At 42.8% G+C, this 18341-nt stretch overlaps 1 protein-coding gene across 1 annotated transcript in view; it reads left to right on the plus strand.

The window, feature by feature from the left end:
- Nucleotides 1–552: 552 nt before the first annotated feature.
- The window catches only part of PDX1 (pancreatic and duodenal homeobox 1), a 51261-nt gene continuing 33472 nt past the window's right edge, over nt 553–18341 (plus strand). Inside the window, exon 1 of the mRNA XM_078657121.1 lies at nt 553–1031. Within this exon, the coding sequence (XP_078513247.1) occupies nt 647–1031 (385 nt within the window). The 5' untranslated portion in view covers nt 553–646. The remainder of the gene's footprint in view (nt 1032–18341) is intronic.

Below are 18341 nucleotides of genomic sequence, written 5' to 3' on the forward strand. Positions count from 1 at the left end.
GGGGGAAAGTACTCGGAACGGAACGTTATGCTAATATTTTTTGTTTCAATAAGCATTACACCTTCTCTAAGTGCATAAGCATCCCTCAGAAGCTTTTTCACAATCAACCCACCTGCCTTGACCTGTCAATCAATCCTCCTCAGTCAAAAAACAGCAGCGTGGTCACTTTGTGTGAAGTCTAGCTGCTGTTCTGCGTTTAACTTTGCCTCAATGAAGACCTGTAACTCGAGAAGTCAGGCACTACCCCTAATGCCAACTCCATTCCTCGCTGCCTGCATTGCACCCCTCGAATCCCCGCTGGTTTTAGGATTTGGAGGCGAGAAATATTCCAGACCAGTCCCGATTAAGTTCCCTCGCCCCCTCTCCACAAGCCTCTGCCCCTGTTCTCGTCGCCACCTCACATATATCCTGGGGCAGTGAAGAACTCCCAGCTGGTCCTGTGTGGGCTCAGAGGGCACCTCACCTGCATGGCCACACTTATCGCACTCATCCCCAGCCCCGCCCAATGACTGGCCGCTGCGAGGTCACGTGGAGCTCGGTGTCCAATAGAGAGTGTTAGCGGGGGCCGGCATGGCCTGCCCTCAGGTAAGTCGGGCACCTGTCACAGGTGCCCGGCAGAGCCCGGGGAGCGGCGAGCGGCCCCGACATGAACGGCAGCGAGGAGCAGTACTACCCGGGCCCGCACCTCTACAAGGAGCCCTGCGCCTTCCAGCAGCGCGGGCCCGACTACAGCCCGGGGCCGCCGCCCGCCTGCCTCTACATGGGCCCGCGCGCGCAGCAGCACCTGCAGCCGCAGCACTCCTCCGCCTTCCCCGGGGCGCTGGGCACGCTGCTGGACCCCGGCAGCCCCCCGGATATCTCCCCCTACGAGGTGCCACCCATCGCCGAAGAGCCGGGCCCGCCGCAGCTGCACCACCAGTGCCACCCGCACCCCCTGCAGCAGGGGGCGCCCTACGCCCCGCAGGAGCAGCGCCTGCCCTTCCCGTGGATGAAGGCGACCAAGTCTCACGCCTGGAAGAGCCAGTGGACGGGTAAGGAGCGGCCGCGGCGCGCAGTGCCTGGAGGCGGTGACCGAGGGGGTCTGATCCGGACCTCGTCTTCTACGTTCTAGACGGGGCAGGGTATTCAGTTGCCAGGAGAAAAAAAATACTTATATCTAAATCTCTATGTATGCGCACACAGAGAGCTAGCTGTGCATACAGATACACCAAATGAGTCAGTTAACGAATGAAATCGATGTGCCTATGGGGAGAGGGAGATGTACAACTCTGTGTTCAATTGTCACGGTAAATACTAGAGTATATTTTCGGATCTATAGACAGCTTGACCGACAAATCCAACTGATGACAATTGTCAGGGCAAATAAAACCACATATCTACATATCCACGGACCTGTGTATATCGATAGAGATAAATATACAAAGATACAAATAATTATTCAATTATCAGGGGAAATGGCAGAGTCTATATCTGTCTAAAGCGAGAGGGATATGGATTCATCTATGTATTCAATTGGCAGGGTAGAATCGCAGAGTGTCTGTATATCTATAGAGAAAGAAACTTAGGTAGAACTAGAGCATATTTATTGATCTGTCTATAACTTAATTGATAGATCGATAGGTAGATGGATGGATGATAGATAGATAGATATATAGATAGATAGATAGATAGACAGACAGACAGACAGACAGACAGACAGACAGATAGATAGATAGATAGATAGATAGACAGACAGACAGACAGACAGACAGACAGACAGATAGATAGATAGATAGATAGATAGATAGATAGATAGATAGATAGATAGATAGATAGATAGATAGATAGATAGATTGATAGATATGCACAAACTGTTTTCAATGTACATTACATCTTAACTGTAACTGCACAGTTGGTATGTTTATTTTTTTTTTTAACAATACCAGGAGAAAGTTCATAATAATACATATTTTTATTATCATCCCTAGTGGCGACATGAGTTGTTGATGCTGTGAACAAAAAGTGAAAGCTAATAATCGTGGTGACGATTACAACTATAAAAATGATACTTCGTAGGATGGTTAATTAAGACAACTGCGGGAGCCGCCCTCTCCCTCAGGACTCCGGGCATGTAGTGAACTTCATATGTTGTGAGGTGGCGAAAGGGGGGTGCTAAATACGACTATTCTTTGCCAGTGGAGTGGAGTTCCCTCGGAGCAGGATGGCACAGGCCCGCAAGGAAGGTGCGTTAGCTACCCAATGCCCAGACTTCTTGCCATTCTGGGGAGTGACGGTGTTTTCAGTTTGCACGAGTAACTTTTCCAAGCGAGGGGGACCCCTTTAGCACTGCTAGACCAGAGAGGAGCGCGCGGCCCTTGTGTGTGAGCGGGGGCCGCGTGACCGGGACCAGGTGAAGATGATGACGCGGCTGTGAAGGGTACGGTCTTTAATCAGTGGAGAAAGGAGCCTCGCGCTGGGCTTGTGTTCGAGCCCTTTTTGGAAGACTTGGGCACAAGCGTCCGTGACCCGCCGTAGCCCTTCAGGCAACGTTGAGTTTGGCCTATGTCAGGGTGCCGAGTCGACATGAAAATGAGTCATTGGACTGCGAATGTCGCACGCATAAATTCGTGGTTCGTTCGACGGTTTTTGCTATCTTGCGCAACTAACGCTCAGTGAGACCCTCATAATTCGTCAAACTTAGTTGTCTAGTGACTTCGTCATCTTTTTTTCACTTCTCTCTCTTCCAAGCACAGGCTTGCACACGTATATTTAACTACTCCCCCATGTTACGCCGACGACTTTCAGACAGGGCATGTGAACAGGGTTAAACAATTGGGGCCCGTGGGTTTATATTCACACTACAAGTCACATTATGCTCAGGGCTTTATTCCAAAAGTCCACAAGTTGCAGAAAGTCGCCCTCTATAAAATATATATTCATATGGCCTTGCCAACACGGACGTGCTCACACAAATACAAACCCGAAAATACTAACACTCAAACCTATATGCGTTTGGAAACCAACCGCCTTATTCGTGCATACAGACATCTCTGAAACAGCCACTCAGGCTACTAAAATGGCTTCACTTAAGACCACTTCATCAGGTGCCTAATTTTCTAAGTACATTTTATTTTGGTGCGTGTGTAAAGCGTCTAGTGTTGTGTTCTTTGTTTTTTATCATTTACATTTTGACACTTCATTCATCATAACATATTCACCTAATGTGGATTCCACTACAGTAAAGGCCCCCTGCCTGCCTGATACAAAGCAGCAATTTCTACTCGACACTTTTCTCTATTATAAAATTCCAATTTCGGTGTAAACAACATGCCATATCAAGAAATCTCAAGTAATGTTTTAACTATGGGTCACTTTCTCTCAGCAACATTTTCTTGACAACACAGTTCAGCAAACAGAGATTAGCTTCCCGGCATCCCCCATTCGTGGGACTGGCTTTAAAGGGTGTTTTTGTTTTATACATTACCAGTTCTCCCCTATTCTCCACACTTCCATTCCACACAATGTGTCGTTTGCCGATCTACCACTGGTTTTGTGTATATCGGGAGGGCAGCCTGACACAATGGCCCCAAGTGTGAACAGACCAATTAAATACAATTCATATATCGGAGATTCACGTGCAATCGGTTTATTGAGACTGTTATAAAACAGGTTTAGCACACAGTTCTAGCGTTCTTTATCTCAAAGGACTCCCGTTTTATAATAACGTGTCTTACAAAGCCCAGAACCAGTTCGCACTGAGGTCTAACTCAGAAACATGCACCAAATCAACCTTAATGCTCGTGCGATCGATATCAGATTTTCCAGTGTAGTTATTCACCGTGCCATAAAATAATATCACGTTTATACACGTATTGAATATCTCGATTTTATTCTTTAAATTATTTGAATATTTACCTTTTTGTTTATCTTTCCAGACAAAGTGTAACTGCTTTCAGGCTGGTAAACCGTCCGAACCTCCTGTATCAGTCTAAAATCATGACACGTGTTTCGCTCTCACTAGAGCTCTTCAGAGGAGTATAGCCGGGCCCAGACAGGAGCAAGGCAAGAATTGCAAATTAATCTACGCTTTTCGGAGGCTCAGAGTAACACTCCAGGATGCACAACATACTCTCTGGCAAGCTCATTGTTAGGTTGGGGCATCCCAGGTGAACTGCACCAATCCACCAGAGACACTCTCTTTTATTCACTCTCTCTTGTCGCCCATTTTCAATATTTATCGTAACTGAACCAGCAACATTCCAGTCAAGCTTTAAAACAACTCAAGTATCTATCCCTGCATATTTTCGGTTTCATATATGTAATCAAAGCCCACGTGAAATGTGGAAATTCAACGTAGGAAGACGATGGGCTCTGATTAGAGCATTTTCTAAACGGTTAAGTGACCCTAGTAGGTCTTAAAATTGCGGGTGTCACATATATGTTTTACATTTTATCTACATCATGGCTCAACATTCTTGAAATTAACATGCACATTACAATTATGATATCTCTCTATGTAAAATGTTATTTTGTCCAGACGCTATATTTGGCCTTAACTATGTGTTTCCAATTTTTGGTAGATAATGGCTCCAAGGCTCAGAGCATGAACAAAATCTTCCCACAGTCATATAATTTAAACACGCGAGGGAGCCGGTATTCGAACCCTTGTCTTTAGTCTGAGAATGAGTCACTGAAGTGGCATTCCTACCCGTAAATGTAGCTTTGTTAGTGTCAGCCTGGCTGTCTGCAGCAGGCTGTCCCTTAGCTTTGTTTGTCAGAGAAATCCTTGCCGGATGCGGATAAGCACGGGTACACCGGAAGCCAGGCGCTGGCCGCCGCCGGAAGAGTCCACATCTGCACTCGGAGTTCGGTTGGCGCACAAGTGCTCGGTATCTCACCGCACAATGTTATCGCTTGCTCCCTGGGCACCTTTTTTTTGTCACACCTGGAATGCAAATATTTTATTAATCATTCTGTTCAAACAGACGGTTGGAATTGTATATTCTAGCAATGTTGCACATGCGATATCCTCTGCCCTTTAACCTTTTACAGTGTGCAAAAACACCCAGGAGCAGATAGAAACCACAGTTGACTGCAGGAGAGACACGTTGAATAATGGATTGCTTTAGCTGGGGAATGTTCACACTGCCTCCTCGTGATGACATTGACTTACTAGTCTCTATTGAGTGGCAGCTAGGGCCTCATAAATGCACAGTAAAGTAGTTTGCAACATAAAGTACCCTATTAGAAGAGCTATTTCATCTTATGTGTTGTAAAATGTGAACAGTGTGGTCGCCCACTCTTTATGGAGTTTAATTTTGGGACTCCCCCTTGATCCACTAATCTCAATTTTACTAAATAAGAGTGAACTTTAGAAAGTGTTTTTCTCCTTTTGTCACCCCGGTTTGTTATGCATTGAGCATCCTTGTAAATAAACCAATGTGCATTGCATTCAAAGGCTCGAAGTCCAGAGCCCACGGTATTGTTCGGTCTAGCTTTGAACCAGGACATCTGCTTTCCTTGTTCCCAGATCCCTTGGCACTGTGTCACATTGGCTAAAACTCAATTTGTCCAGGTGCGTCTGTTCCCAAGTTCATACTGTAGTCCCAGCTTACTCAAGGGACTAAAATGCATGTATTCCACACAGGAAGCACCACACAAGAACGGCCATGATTCCTGAACTGACCACCAGCACCCCCACACAGTTGCGACAAGTATCTGGGCCACACATATACCCTGGAAATTTGCCATTTAATACCTGATGCATTCATTTTGTTTTGTAGAGGGATCACATGTCACCTTTGGCCGCCTTGCAATGCTAATGTTGAGCGCAAACATCAGGCCAAAAGAGAAACAGATTTAAAGGAGGGGTCTGATAATGTCACAAATGTTGTGGATTTTGTTCTCATAGAAGGGGAGCAATGGATTGAAGCCCACCTTGAAGGTTAGGAAGCTGAGGAGGAACCCCAGAGAGTGCTGAAACGTGTTCAAAGTGAGTGCCCTCCTCATTTTGGGTACTTCCACATTGTGTTATTTTATTTGAACACAGTTGTCTCGACTAGTCTGACTACCTTTTCTTAAGTTTTGCCTTGGTGGTATACCATGCTGATCTACTTGAAATCGATATCCTGGGCTGTGTGCGTCAAAGACTCAATTGTTAGTCGTGGAGATTAAAATCGAAGGGGCTCATTACGATGGCGGAACGATCGTCACCACCGGCCCGGCTGAGAGGTCCGCCGGCCCTGTGGACCACAATTCTCCCATCACCAGATTAGGATGGCGGTGGGATCCAGACTGTGACCGCCATGGAGGCAAAACCTGTCCGCCACTGAACCACCACAGGCAATGGTTACGTTTGCCCGGCAGAGCGGTCTGCATCCATAAAATGGTGGCGTGCCTAGAAAGCAAAGTCGGCCAAATTTGGGTGAGGTCTCCAGCTAGCCTTTCCACGGCGGTGCAACTGCTGTTGAAAGGCATGCGGAGTTTGGTTTTGGGGGCTCTTTGCGGGCCCCACTTGTTTTGGGGGAGGTGTAGGTGCACTGGGGGGTGCACATTTCACTGCACCAAGTAGCAGGCACAGTGTAGTGTCTGCCACGTAGTGCAGTGAAATGCACAACATGCTCTTTTGACATCGCGGCGGTTTTGCTGTCAGCAGCCACCGCCGCAATGTTAAAGGTGCAGAGTCTGACTGTCGCGGTGGCGATCCCATCATAATCGGGTAAGCGGGACCGCCGCATCCATGGCGGACGGTCCTGGTTTACACCACCAAGGCGGACGGAGCCCAGTCCGTCGCCATCGTAATCGGCCCCCAGGTCTTCGCCACCAAGAGTCAATGATCTTTTTTCAAGGCTGGTGTGGGAACATCTGATTTCTTCAGATGGCAGTATAATTGGGTTGTATGATTTTAGATCTGGATCTAAAGAATCTGGATGTCTTTTCTTTGGTAACTCACAAAGAGTATTGGACCAATTTGCAAAGGTAAGTTTACATGAGTAGTTCTCAGCGAAGACCCGTGTAGGGCGTTCCACCGGGCGGCGACGTGGGGCGGGGGAGGGGCAGGGTGGGGGGTGTAAAATAGGGGAAACAGACGATTACAGGTAAGTAACGTAAAAAATAAATAAAACTCATTTTGTTGCGCGCGTTGCATCGCATTTGGCGTTGCAGTGCGAGCAACAAAATTTGTTTTATTTATTTTTTACGTTACTTACCTGTAATCGTCCGTTTCCCGTATTTTACACCCTCCCACTCTGCTCCTCCCCTGCCCCACGTCACCGCCCGGTGGAACTCCCTACACGGGCCGTCGCTGGTAGATCTACTTGCACGTTGATCTACTCCCACCCATAGTTGTAAATCTCCACTTTTTTGCTATCCCTCATTTCTGAGTGGAGATTTAAATCTAGGAATAGAATTAAGAGCTAACGCCCTCAAATAAGAGGATGGAGCCTCTTACAACCAATTTCCCAACGTAAATTAATATTAGTAGCTTCCCCACTCTTGTTGGTGATCTCTGCCACTGGGGCGAAGTTCTTTATATAGCCAAGTATAAGGGAAATTATCAAAGCTGGCTATTTAAAATAATTTAAAAAAAAAGAATATTTTTAATATTAAAAATAAAGGTAAATTCTTTTAAAATAACTACTATTAACCAAGAACTAATAAAATAATAAGTTACAACACAATACCTAATATTCATTTGTATTACACTTTAATAGAATAGTAAAAAAAATCTTTCAATATATATATATATATAATTTTTAGACAATTTCAAAATATAAAACCTACCTTCACTAACATTATATTATTTATTTTGTAAGAAACGTGCTTAAAAGTAATGCTTTTAATTCAATTAAAAGCTATATTTTTTTTAAATAAGTTGTAAAGTTAGTTAATTTTTAAATTATATGTATTCAATTTATTTAAAGAAAATAATTATACTTGCATATCACCTACAATGTTTATATATGTATGTGTAAATATAAATGTATATATATATATATATATATATATATATATATATATATATATATATATATATAAAAATATATATATATATATATTTATATATGTTACATTTAGAATTCATTTATCATAAATTCCTATGTGGTGTTATTTTACTTCCCAGCCTCCATTGTGTTCTATGGGAATTTGTTGCAATACTAGTAGTTGGCCACGTGTGATGTTTGGCTGGCTCTAGCACTGGCTGGAAGTTTGTGAACTACATTTTGCAGTATGTGAAGTAATACTACACAAGTACTTCTCCATACATTGATTTAAACTAATTGGGAAAGGTGGTTGGTCTTGGTGATTTTTACCTTTTTTCTCCAATAACGGCTGAATTTCCTTCAACATCAAATTTAGCATTACTGCAAAGATCTGGAGGGCAAAACATATGATGACATTGCTTTAGGCAACTAGATTATTTGCTTTCTTCATGGGGTGGGCCCCATTCTTTTTGGTGGGTTGAAATCTAGGCCGTCATCTGTGCTGGAATTGATCACCATGATTTCTGTCCTGGATTGATTGAGGCACAGAAGTTCTTCATTAGATAGACAAATGTGTTGAATGGAAGTGTGGAGATTTGGGGAGAGATGGTAATGTAAAACAAAAAGAGCCTGGGAGCTAACCCCTGTTTGCTGAGCTGTAATGTCAAGAAAATGCTGCTCAAAGAAAGTGAACCATAGAACATTACTTGAGATTTGTTGACGCAAGACCTTGTTTACACCAAAATTGGAATTTTCTAATTGAGAAAAACGCTGAGTAGAAACTTAGGGGCTGATTCCGATCTGGGTCAGAAAGCAGTCCGACCGAGCCGGATCCGGGTTGTTTTCCAACCGATGCGGACTCCTGCAGTCCGACCAAGCGAGTACGATGCGGCCGTATGTTGTCAGACTCGGTTTGGTCGGACTCCGATAGAAGTCAATGGGAGCCGGTCGTATGACGCGTACATGGGCTCCCTTTGACTGAATGGGTATGTTGCGGACAAGTGCGCCCCTTACAGTGGGTACGCATCGGTGCCATCTGCACCGTACATGCCTGCCCTGTGTCCCAGTCATAAGGCTGCGGGTAACAGGGGGTCCGACACGGACCCCCGAAGTCCAACTCCGGGAGCTATTGTGAGCCGGACGCTCCGACTCGATTCAGCTGTCCGAATCGAGCATCGTACTAGCTCGGTTGTGAAACATCTCCATTGCATGCCACGGTTCGCTTGTGACCGAGTCGTACGGAGAGGTTTGAAACCGGAAACGATTCGAACGGAGATTTTGCGGTTGTTCGCATCGTACTTCGACGTCCGGACCTGTGTACGACTCGGACAGAAATGCAGCTTCCAAATCGGATCCGCTAATGCCGAACCCGATTCGGTGCCCTTCCGACCGAGATCGGAATCGGCCCTATCGTATTGCTGCTTAGTATCTAGCAGACAGGGAGCCTTTACTGTAGTAGAATCCACATTCAGGTGAACACCTATGATGGATGAAGTGTCAAAATGCAAAAAATGAAGTCCTAGACGCTCTACACCTTCATCAAAAGAAAATGTACTTAGACAAATAGGTACCTGATAAAGGAGTCTTGTGTAATACGAAGCCATTTGAACAGCTCCTTTTAGAGATGTCTATATGCACAATCAAGCATAGTTGTGTGCATGCTTGTATGTTTCAGTGTCCTCATTTTTTCAGACCTGTATTTGTGTGAGCGTGTCCCTGATGGTAAGGGCCCCTAAATGTGTATTTCATAGAGAGTGACTTTCTGCAACATTTGGATTAAAGCCCTAAGCACAATGGGACTCTGATGGTCTCCAAAGCAATGGAACTGAGGTGTTTTCCAGTCTGATGTGGTTCTGTTGTGGTTCTGTATGTCTTCCAAATATTTGTAAAACTTAGGGGCATATTATCAAGCCTGTGCGATAAAATTATCGCAGCTTTATCGGCCGAAAACGGCCGATAAAGCGGCGATAATGGGCTTGATAATATGCTCTATGGAATTCCAATCGAAGCCCATGTTAGATGTCTTCACATCTAACATGGGCTTCGATTGGAATTCCATAGAGCATATTAACAAGCCCATTATCGCCGCTTTATTGGCCGTTTTCGGCCGATAAAGCGGCGATAATTTTATCGCCCAGGCTTGATAATATGCCCCGTAAAGTACACCTGGGGTATCACCTGTGCCAATATTGAAAAGGAGTGAAGAAAAAAAGATAAAGTAAACACAAGAAAATGATGGACGGAGTGCTGAAACTGTTCAGACACTCACCCCCAGTTTCAGATCTGGGTTGAATCCATCATCATTCTTTAGCTCACTTCGCCACCCCAGTTGAGTCCCAGCCATGTGCAAATCAGTCTTGACCCTATTCCTTATGGGAACAGTCCGGCCAAGCCAGGTCTTCCCTTGACCGGAAACAAGCATCTTCGGACCGGTTTCGGGGTAACACCCCTCATCAGCCAGGTTAGCTTGAATCTGGTGACAAAGTGAGCAAGGGACCCACATCTGGGCATACCCTGCCAATTTAGGACGAACAAAGCAAACACAAGGAGATGATGGACGGAGCACTGAAACTTTTTAGACACTCACCCCCAGTCACAGATCTGGATTGAATAAAAAAAAGACGAACCATATTGGATGTGACAGTATTGACCTAGGAGTTAGTGTTACTGCTTCAGATTTGCTGGGTTCAGCCAGTAAGAAATGATGACGCTATTGAGTGCTGTACTTCTGACTCCTGTATATTTCTGTATCTGAGTGATCCAAATTCCGTGTTATTATCCACTGATAGAGCAGGCTCAGGACTCCGGATGGCTTAAGTTAAAAAAAAGTAAGGGTGGATAGTGAAGGTGTAGTAATTCCTTCTTATTGGTCTAAACCCTGATTGACAGTCGATGCGGATTGAATGAGATTCTACAAAGTTTTGCAGCTATCATTTTAAATCACTTGCTGAGATTTTGCTTGTTAAGGGTGCATCGTTCATGTCTGTGACACCGTCGTTTTTGGCTCATCTGATCTGCTTTAGGTTTCTTCAGCAAGGGGTTGTCAAAGAAAGTTTCTAACGCCTTTTGGAGCTCACTGTTTACAAATTTATTCAGCACTTCCAGGATGTCCAGAGCAAGAACTTCTATGCAGTCCTGGAGGTATGACAATACTCCAGGTTTCATCAGCTGGTTTTGTTCTTTGTCTTGTCTGCAGGTCTAAGGCTTTGCAGCAATATCATGGGTTTATAGTTTTATTGGAGGCTTACAATATTGAAATGATAATTGAATGAAAGTTAGACTCTTTACGAGTTGCTTGAATTATATCACCATTTATATGAATCTTGATCTTGAAGAAGTTGAGGAGAACTTCACAAGGCTTGAAAGATCAAAAAGGGTCAGTGTTTAACACACTCTAGTTCCGTAATATTCCAGAAGATTCTAAATAGCTTGTTAGTTTGGTTTGTTTCCTCAAAGAAGAATAAATCTTATGGTGCCTTTTTGCCCCCATGTATTAACCTGACTACACCCTCCATATGAATTTTGCTTTGGATTTTGTTTGCTGTGTCCTCCATTTCTTCTGCTTGCATTAACATTTCTACCCTCTCCTCTTCATGGTCACCAGGGATAGGACGATTCACCAGTAGATTGCCTTAGCAGCTGTCTCTGAATTTTTATTGTGATTTATGCCACGCTTCCAGGTTACTACATGTTTATCTACATGTTTTCCAGAAGGGAGATTAGCATTTGAGAGTGGGGAAGCAAAATCTGTGATAAAAAAAGTCTTGATCTCTGAGAATGACACTTATTGTGCAGTGACTGATGTGTCAAGGATGTTGGTTTGGCCATGGCCAATTTGGGTAAGATGTATGTTGATTACGACCATCCTCAACCTTACGTGGCCTCTAAGGCTGGAATTTTTAGGATTGCAGCAAAGATCAAATCCAGTGTGTCGTCTGAATCATGCATTTACTTATCTTTTATTTCATTTGGATATATATATATATATATTCATGATCAAGGCTGCTGTGAGCAGTTGAAACGTGTTGACAGGTTGTCACTCTAAACGCTTTTAATAAACATGTGCTGCACAATTTTTCGAAGAGTTCGTCCGTATGCATCTGTTCGTGGTTTGGATACATTGTTATATATATATATATATATATATATATTTTTTGTTTTTGTTTTTTGTTTTTGTTTAACCGGTAAACGGTCCCTTATTTCTTGCGGGGGCAGAATGAGGCCATCTATCTGAAAATACACAATCCACATCTAGATGCAGTAGAAACCATTTACAAATGACCATAATATTTTTCCACCAGTTGCCTTTTGCAATGTTGTCTCTTGATTTCATCATCATGGAAGGTAGCAGCAGTGTTTGCATCGGTGTTATGGTGTGCCCTAAGCTAAGATGCAAGGATTCCTGTAAGTTACACATGTTTGATTGTAGTTTCAAATACTAACATGGGAAAAACAGTCTCCGATAGTAAGTGCAGAATCTCATCCCTCCCGTAAATGTGCCATGATTTTCCACATACCCTTTGGGCAGAAAATGTGCGTTATTTACATTTTTCTTTCTCTGCTATGTTAATGCAGATCATGCCAAAGCTCTGCAACCGATCTCCAGACCGATCAGTATTTGTTGTTGCTGACAAATAACCACGTGGAATTTGGGGATTTAAAAATATTTAAATCACCAAACTGTCCTCTGGACCTGATACTGAGATGTAAAATAATGTAAAATAATGTTTTCTGTCTTGAGACTATGGGCCTGATTTTAAAACGCATCTGGGTTGAACATACACATTCATATGGCCTGGTTAACAGATGCAAGGATGTCACCAAAAGTGGCCTTGCACATGGAAATCTTTGTACTTAATGCCAGATGGGTGCTCTGGGTGCAGATGGTGCTCGTGTTTGTGGAAAGGGGCTTTTTTTCTCATCCTAAGACCCAAGCTCAGGCCAACAAGAAGAAAGGCTGAAAAGGGAGGAAACAACCGATAGGAAAATGGTGGCATACGGAGAAAACAGAGACAAAAAGCCCACAGGAGTGACACAAAGAGAAAAGAAGCGTGGGGTTTAGGAAGGAAGAGACATGGGAAGGAGTCTTGGAGTTCCTGCACTTTAAAAAAAAAAGTTTTTACATTAGGTACTAAAACTACTCGTGTAATATTTTCCCACCAATATGTAGTAATATGCAGGAGTAAATCTATGCAGATTTGCAGAGCATTCCAAGGCAGAGACTACCTGGACACTTTGGGAATCACTTGAGTCTTGAATACTAGAAAACGTTTTTCTGAACACCATCTCCCGTGGAAATGAAAAGAGATTTGCCCCTGTCAAGAGCAGACGTAAATCCCTTTCAGGGTTGGCACTGGAATATAACAACAGCAAATGTGGTTTATCGTGTAGTTTAGTAGGTTTTGCCACTGGAAAAATATATCATTCGTGGCAAAAAAATATAAAACGAGCCACTGCACAAATTCGATGACATTTTCTTTTGCACAGTTTTGCATAATGTGGAAGTGTGCATAGTTCACAGAGTAAAGTATTCACAGATGTTACTTGGGCGTAATCCTGGAAACTAGAGACTGCTGAGGGTTTTCAAGCGCACTACTTGAAACTTTTGTGCATTCCCAAAACATAATTCTTAATCCATGCGAGATCATAAACCTGCAAGTGCAGCGTTCCGATGTTTTCCCGCGCTACTGCCACCGCAGTGTACTATACCCTTGGCCTTACATGGGGTAGTATAGTCATGAAGGTGTGTTTTATTTATGTTGTGTCTGTAATCTAATACACCCTAGTTAGCGCCCTTCGTGTGCGTGTGGTGCGTGAATCTCAATATTTCAGATTGCCATGTGACTTTGGCGAGTGATAAATTCAACAGAATATCTCGTGAAAACGTAAAATACAGTTTTTGTGAAGGAGCATCGTAAGAAAACTCGATTTTTGATTTTACCATTACTTTCCCCATATGTTTTTTTATTAAAAAAAATAATAACTACGTGAATGGAGCACCGTCATACAATCAACACAAAAGATATTATAAAATAACATAACAATAAATCACATCGAAGGAACACCTGACTCGACAGAGGGTAGCTGAAATTGCGTGCATTCAAAAGGGCCCTGGTTCCACTAGATTCGGCAGTCCGTATATTAAATTTACATTTGCGTATAGTGCCCGCATGTGGAGAAAATACATTTGCATTGGAAAATGTTGCTGAATATTTAGCGATGTCAGGTCTACTTGAAATATAAACTAACGACAGAACGGTAGAGCTTTTGCGTCCTTGTGTTCCTCGCACTTTTCCTTCAATATTTAAATGTGCAATTGTTTTAGTTTTTACAGTCGTGAATGTTCTCGCTCAGACGCCGCCACCTCGCCAGTCCTCATCGGATAGATTAATCAAACCATCAGGACGGGGCAGGTTCTAGCCACCTCTTTAATTCCCATCGTATTACTCAGATCTGTGACATCTTTCATTTATTAGCAGAACGCATGCGTCTGGCTGTTGTCACTAGGATCTAATTTACGCCCGTATCTTTTTCCACATTTCCCTTTCTGAGCACTTAACAACTCTCTCAACTACAATTGTCTTCTATTTAAAAATAGAACTGCCCATTGATTCTGCCAGAGGAGCAACACGACATATAATTCCGCGGCATTTCATTAGTTAGATTTATTCAGATTTAATGTACGTAGGTAGCATGGACGGTGGATATTTTGATTTTCTTTACCGCATGCGGCATTTTTCCCGATGTTATTCGAGTACGCTTTCGATTTGCGAGAGAGCACAGGCGTCAATGTTGCTTTTCCGCTCGCGCGCTGCTTACCCCTGCATCCCACCTCCCCTCATCTTCTTCCATACTTACATGGGATTGTGAATTTTGCTCCCATCAGGCTGTGCGCCCGGCAGCCATTACTTCCTACTCCTTGGCCCAGGTGTTGAGTGTTATGTTGTCTTACATCTCTTTAGTGTGGAGCTTGCTTCACTTGTTTAGAATTAGAATATTACTAATGTTCTAATGAATAGGAATGTACTGGATATTCCAGGTGAGTTGGGACCTGATGCTGTTTGTGGATGAGGCGAATAAACTGAACTCCTCACTTACTTTGGCTTCATCATTTCATTCATACTGAATATACCACATTTATTTGGCGACGATCCTACCTCAAGAAGCCTCAACACACAGCTATCCTCAACTCTTTCTGCCTCCCCAGCGGCTGCACTTCAAAGGAAGGAAGCGAAGACTTCCCAGCGGCTGATGTACTCGATTCTACATGAAGAAAGGAAACTCTGTAGAGCGGTGAGGAGTAAGGCGGGAGGCTATTTAAAACAAGGAAAGGGACTTAAATGAAAATAAATAGACATCACAGAGACAGAGGGCCGGTTAATGCGCTCACGCTGCTAAACAACGCGCGTCATAGAAGCTCGAGCTAAACAGCGCGTGCGATTGGAAGGCGCTCACTCTCATCAGCGCGCGTGATTGGAAGGCACTCGCACTCAACAGCGCGTGTAATTGGAGGGCGCTCACACTCATCAGCGCGTGTGATTGGAAGGCCCTCGCGCTCAACAGCGCGTGTGATTGGAAGGCGCTCGCGCCCAATAGCGAGCGGAACAAGAAGGCATTGTCTACTGCGTTCCAAGCCTCACTGCGCAGCAAAAATAAACACATTCGAAGGTGACTCAGAGAGTCCATTATTTGAGGCCACAATTACAAGGAATGAAGATAGACTGAAAATTCTTTTGGAAAGATTAGAAGGTGACATTGTTAAGAAGACCAAAGGAGAATTGAGCACATAATACAAATAATTCTTACTGAAGATAAAGTTTTTTTTGGTTAAAAAAAAAAAAAAAAAAAAAGAAAAGGTTTACAGAACACAGTGTGTATAATATATATATAAAAGTAAAAAAAAAAAAACATGCAGAATGTTACCCAGCCAGCATTCTTTTTGATAAGCCCTGGTGAACCAAGTGTGAAATGGCAAAAATGGAAGAAAATTTTCGCAAATTATGCGAGAGTTTGTGGCACGAACTTAAGTGCAGAGAGAAAACATTCTTTGCTATTACACTGTTTGGGAGGAGAAGGGCAAGATGTATTGGAACATCTACCAGAGCTCACAGCGGCAGAACAAAGGAACCTGAATGAGTATGATATAGCCATAGAACAATTAGATCGACATTATCTCCCAAGATTGAGCACAATAATGGAGAGATATCATTTTGGACTAAGAGGACAGAAGAGGGATGAGTCTGTCGAAGACTATGTATCTGCTCTAAGAAAATTAGCTTCGTCGTGTAAATTTGGACAAACGTTAGAGGAAAGAATAAGAGATCAGTTTGTTTTAAAATGTGCTCATGATAGCATTCGAAAGGAGTTATGGCTAAAAGATGAACCACCCTTAGAGGAAGTACTAGTAATAGCGAAACAAGTGGAACACATGACTAAATGTGTAGATGAACTGAAAAGTGAGAAAGAGAAGACAGTGGAAACTGAGAAGAAAACTGAGCCCAAAGTAGAGGAAGTTGTTTGTCAAGTTCAAAAAGAAAGAAAAGAAGACAATGAAAGAAATGATACAGGGATAAATAGATTTAATCCGAGCTTTAATATGTCAAACAGATTTTCTTGTTTCAGATGTGGCAACCCCGGTCATTTAGCAAATTCTTCAAATTGTCCTGCACTAAAATCTATTTGCAATGAGTGTGGGAGGAGAGGTCATTTTTCGAAATGTTGCAAGACAAAAGGTAATAGAAGAGACGGTATGTACAAAAAGTGGACACAACCACAAGTAAAGACAGTTACGTTTCAGATTAGTAGTGGGATATTAGAACATCCCACACATCTAGTCAAGGTAGATGACGCCATGATTGAATTTAAATTTGATTCATGTTCTCAAATCACCATGATAGATGAAGGTCTGTTACACAAAACTTTTGGGAAAAATGTAAAATTGTTTAAGAGTGATATTTTACCCTTAGGTTATGGCAGTAAACCCATTAAGATTTTAGGTTATTTCATGGCCAGCATGGAATTGGGATGCAGAATTATTCCTGGCAAGATTTATGTTACCAATTTTGGGGATGCTCTAATAAGTTGGAGAGATCAACGTGATCTAGGGGTTACGCTTGATCCGAATGCCTCACCTCAGGTGAGAATTCATGAGGTAGAAAACCTGTCTGAAATGTTCGCAGAAAAGTTTCCCTCTGTATTTAAAGATAAGTTAGGGTGTTTGGTTGGATACAAACACTGTATTAAACTTAAGAAAAATGCAATTCCCACAGTGGCAAAAGTTAGGAGGATACCACTTGCGGAACAAGTAAAAGTACAAGAAGAAATAGAGAAATTAATTATAAATGAGATAATAGAACCCGTAGAGGCCACAGAATGGTTAGCTCCAATTGTAGTAGCAAAGAAGCCAACTGGAGAGATTCGTTTGTGCATTGATCTAAGAGCGTTAAACAAAGAGGTTGTAGTAGACAGATTTCCGTTACCCAACATAGATGAAATAGTAGGAACATTAGAGGGGGCGAAGTATTTTACCACATTAGATCTAGCATCCGCCTACCACCAGGTCGAGCTAGATATTTCTTGTCAAGACCTGACTGCTTTTGTCACACCAATGGGTACGTTTAAATTCCGAAGAATGCCCTTTGGATTGATATCAGCTGCTTCGGTGTTTCAACGAATCATGACACATATACTGAAAGGTCTTCAAGGGGTAAAATGTTACCAGGACGATCTTCTAATATATGGGTCAGACTTACAAGAACACAATGAACGTGTGTGTCAAGTGTTGAGAAGATTGACTGATTCTGGTTTGACTCTCAAAAGGGAGAAATGTAAATTTGGCTTAGAAGAAGTAAACTACCTGGGGCACAGTATCAAGAGTCAAGGGGTATTTCCAAAATCTGATTTAGTTGCTTCCATTGGTAAAGTGGCAGAACCTGTTAATAGAGAGGAGTTGTAATCCTTTCTTGGGATGGTAGAATTTTATGGGAAATTTATCATACATTTTGCGGACAAGACAAAGAACATGAGGAGACTCACTGGGAAAAGTGTCACTTTTGTCTGGTCGGAGGACTGTAAAAAGGAATTTGAGGGCATAAAAGAGGAATTGAAGAAAGCTCCCTGTCTACAGGCATTTGTTCCTGGCTTACCAACGTTTATATTCACTGATGCAAGTGATAAAGGCTTAGGAGCAGTATTAGTACAAAATAAACATGACCATGACTCTTTAATTGCATGTGCGTCCAGGTGTCTTCGTGGTCCTGAATTAAACTATTCTGTAATTGAAAAAGAGTCATTAGCGATATATTGGGCTCTAAAAAAATTCAAAAATTTAGTTTGGGGGACTAAATTTGTTGTCAAATCCGATCATAAACCGTTGAAGGA

The sequence above is a fragment of the Lissotriton helveticus genome, chromosome 8 (genome assembly GCF_964261635.1).
Source record: "Lissotriton helveticus chromosome 8, aLisHel1.1, whole genome shotgun sequence".
NCBI lineage: Eukaryota > Metazoa > Chordata > Amphibia > Caudata > Salamandridae > Lissotriton > Lissotriton helveticus.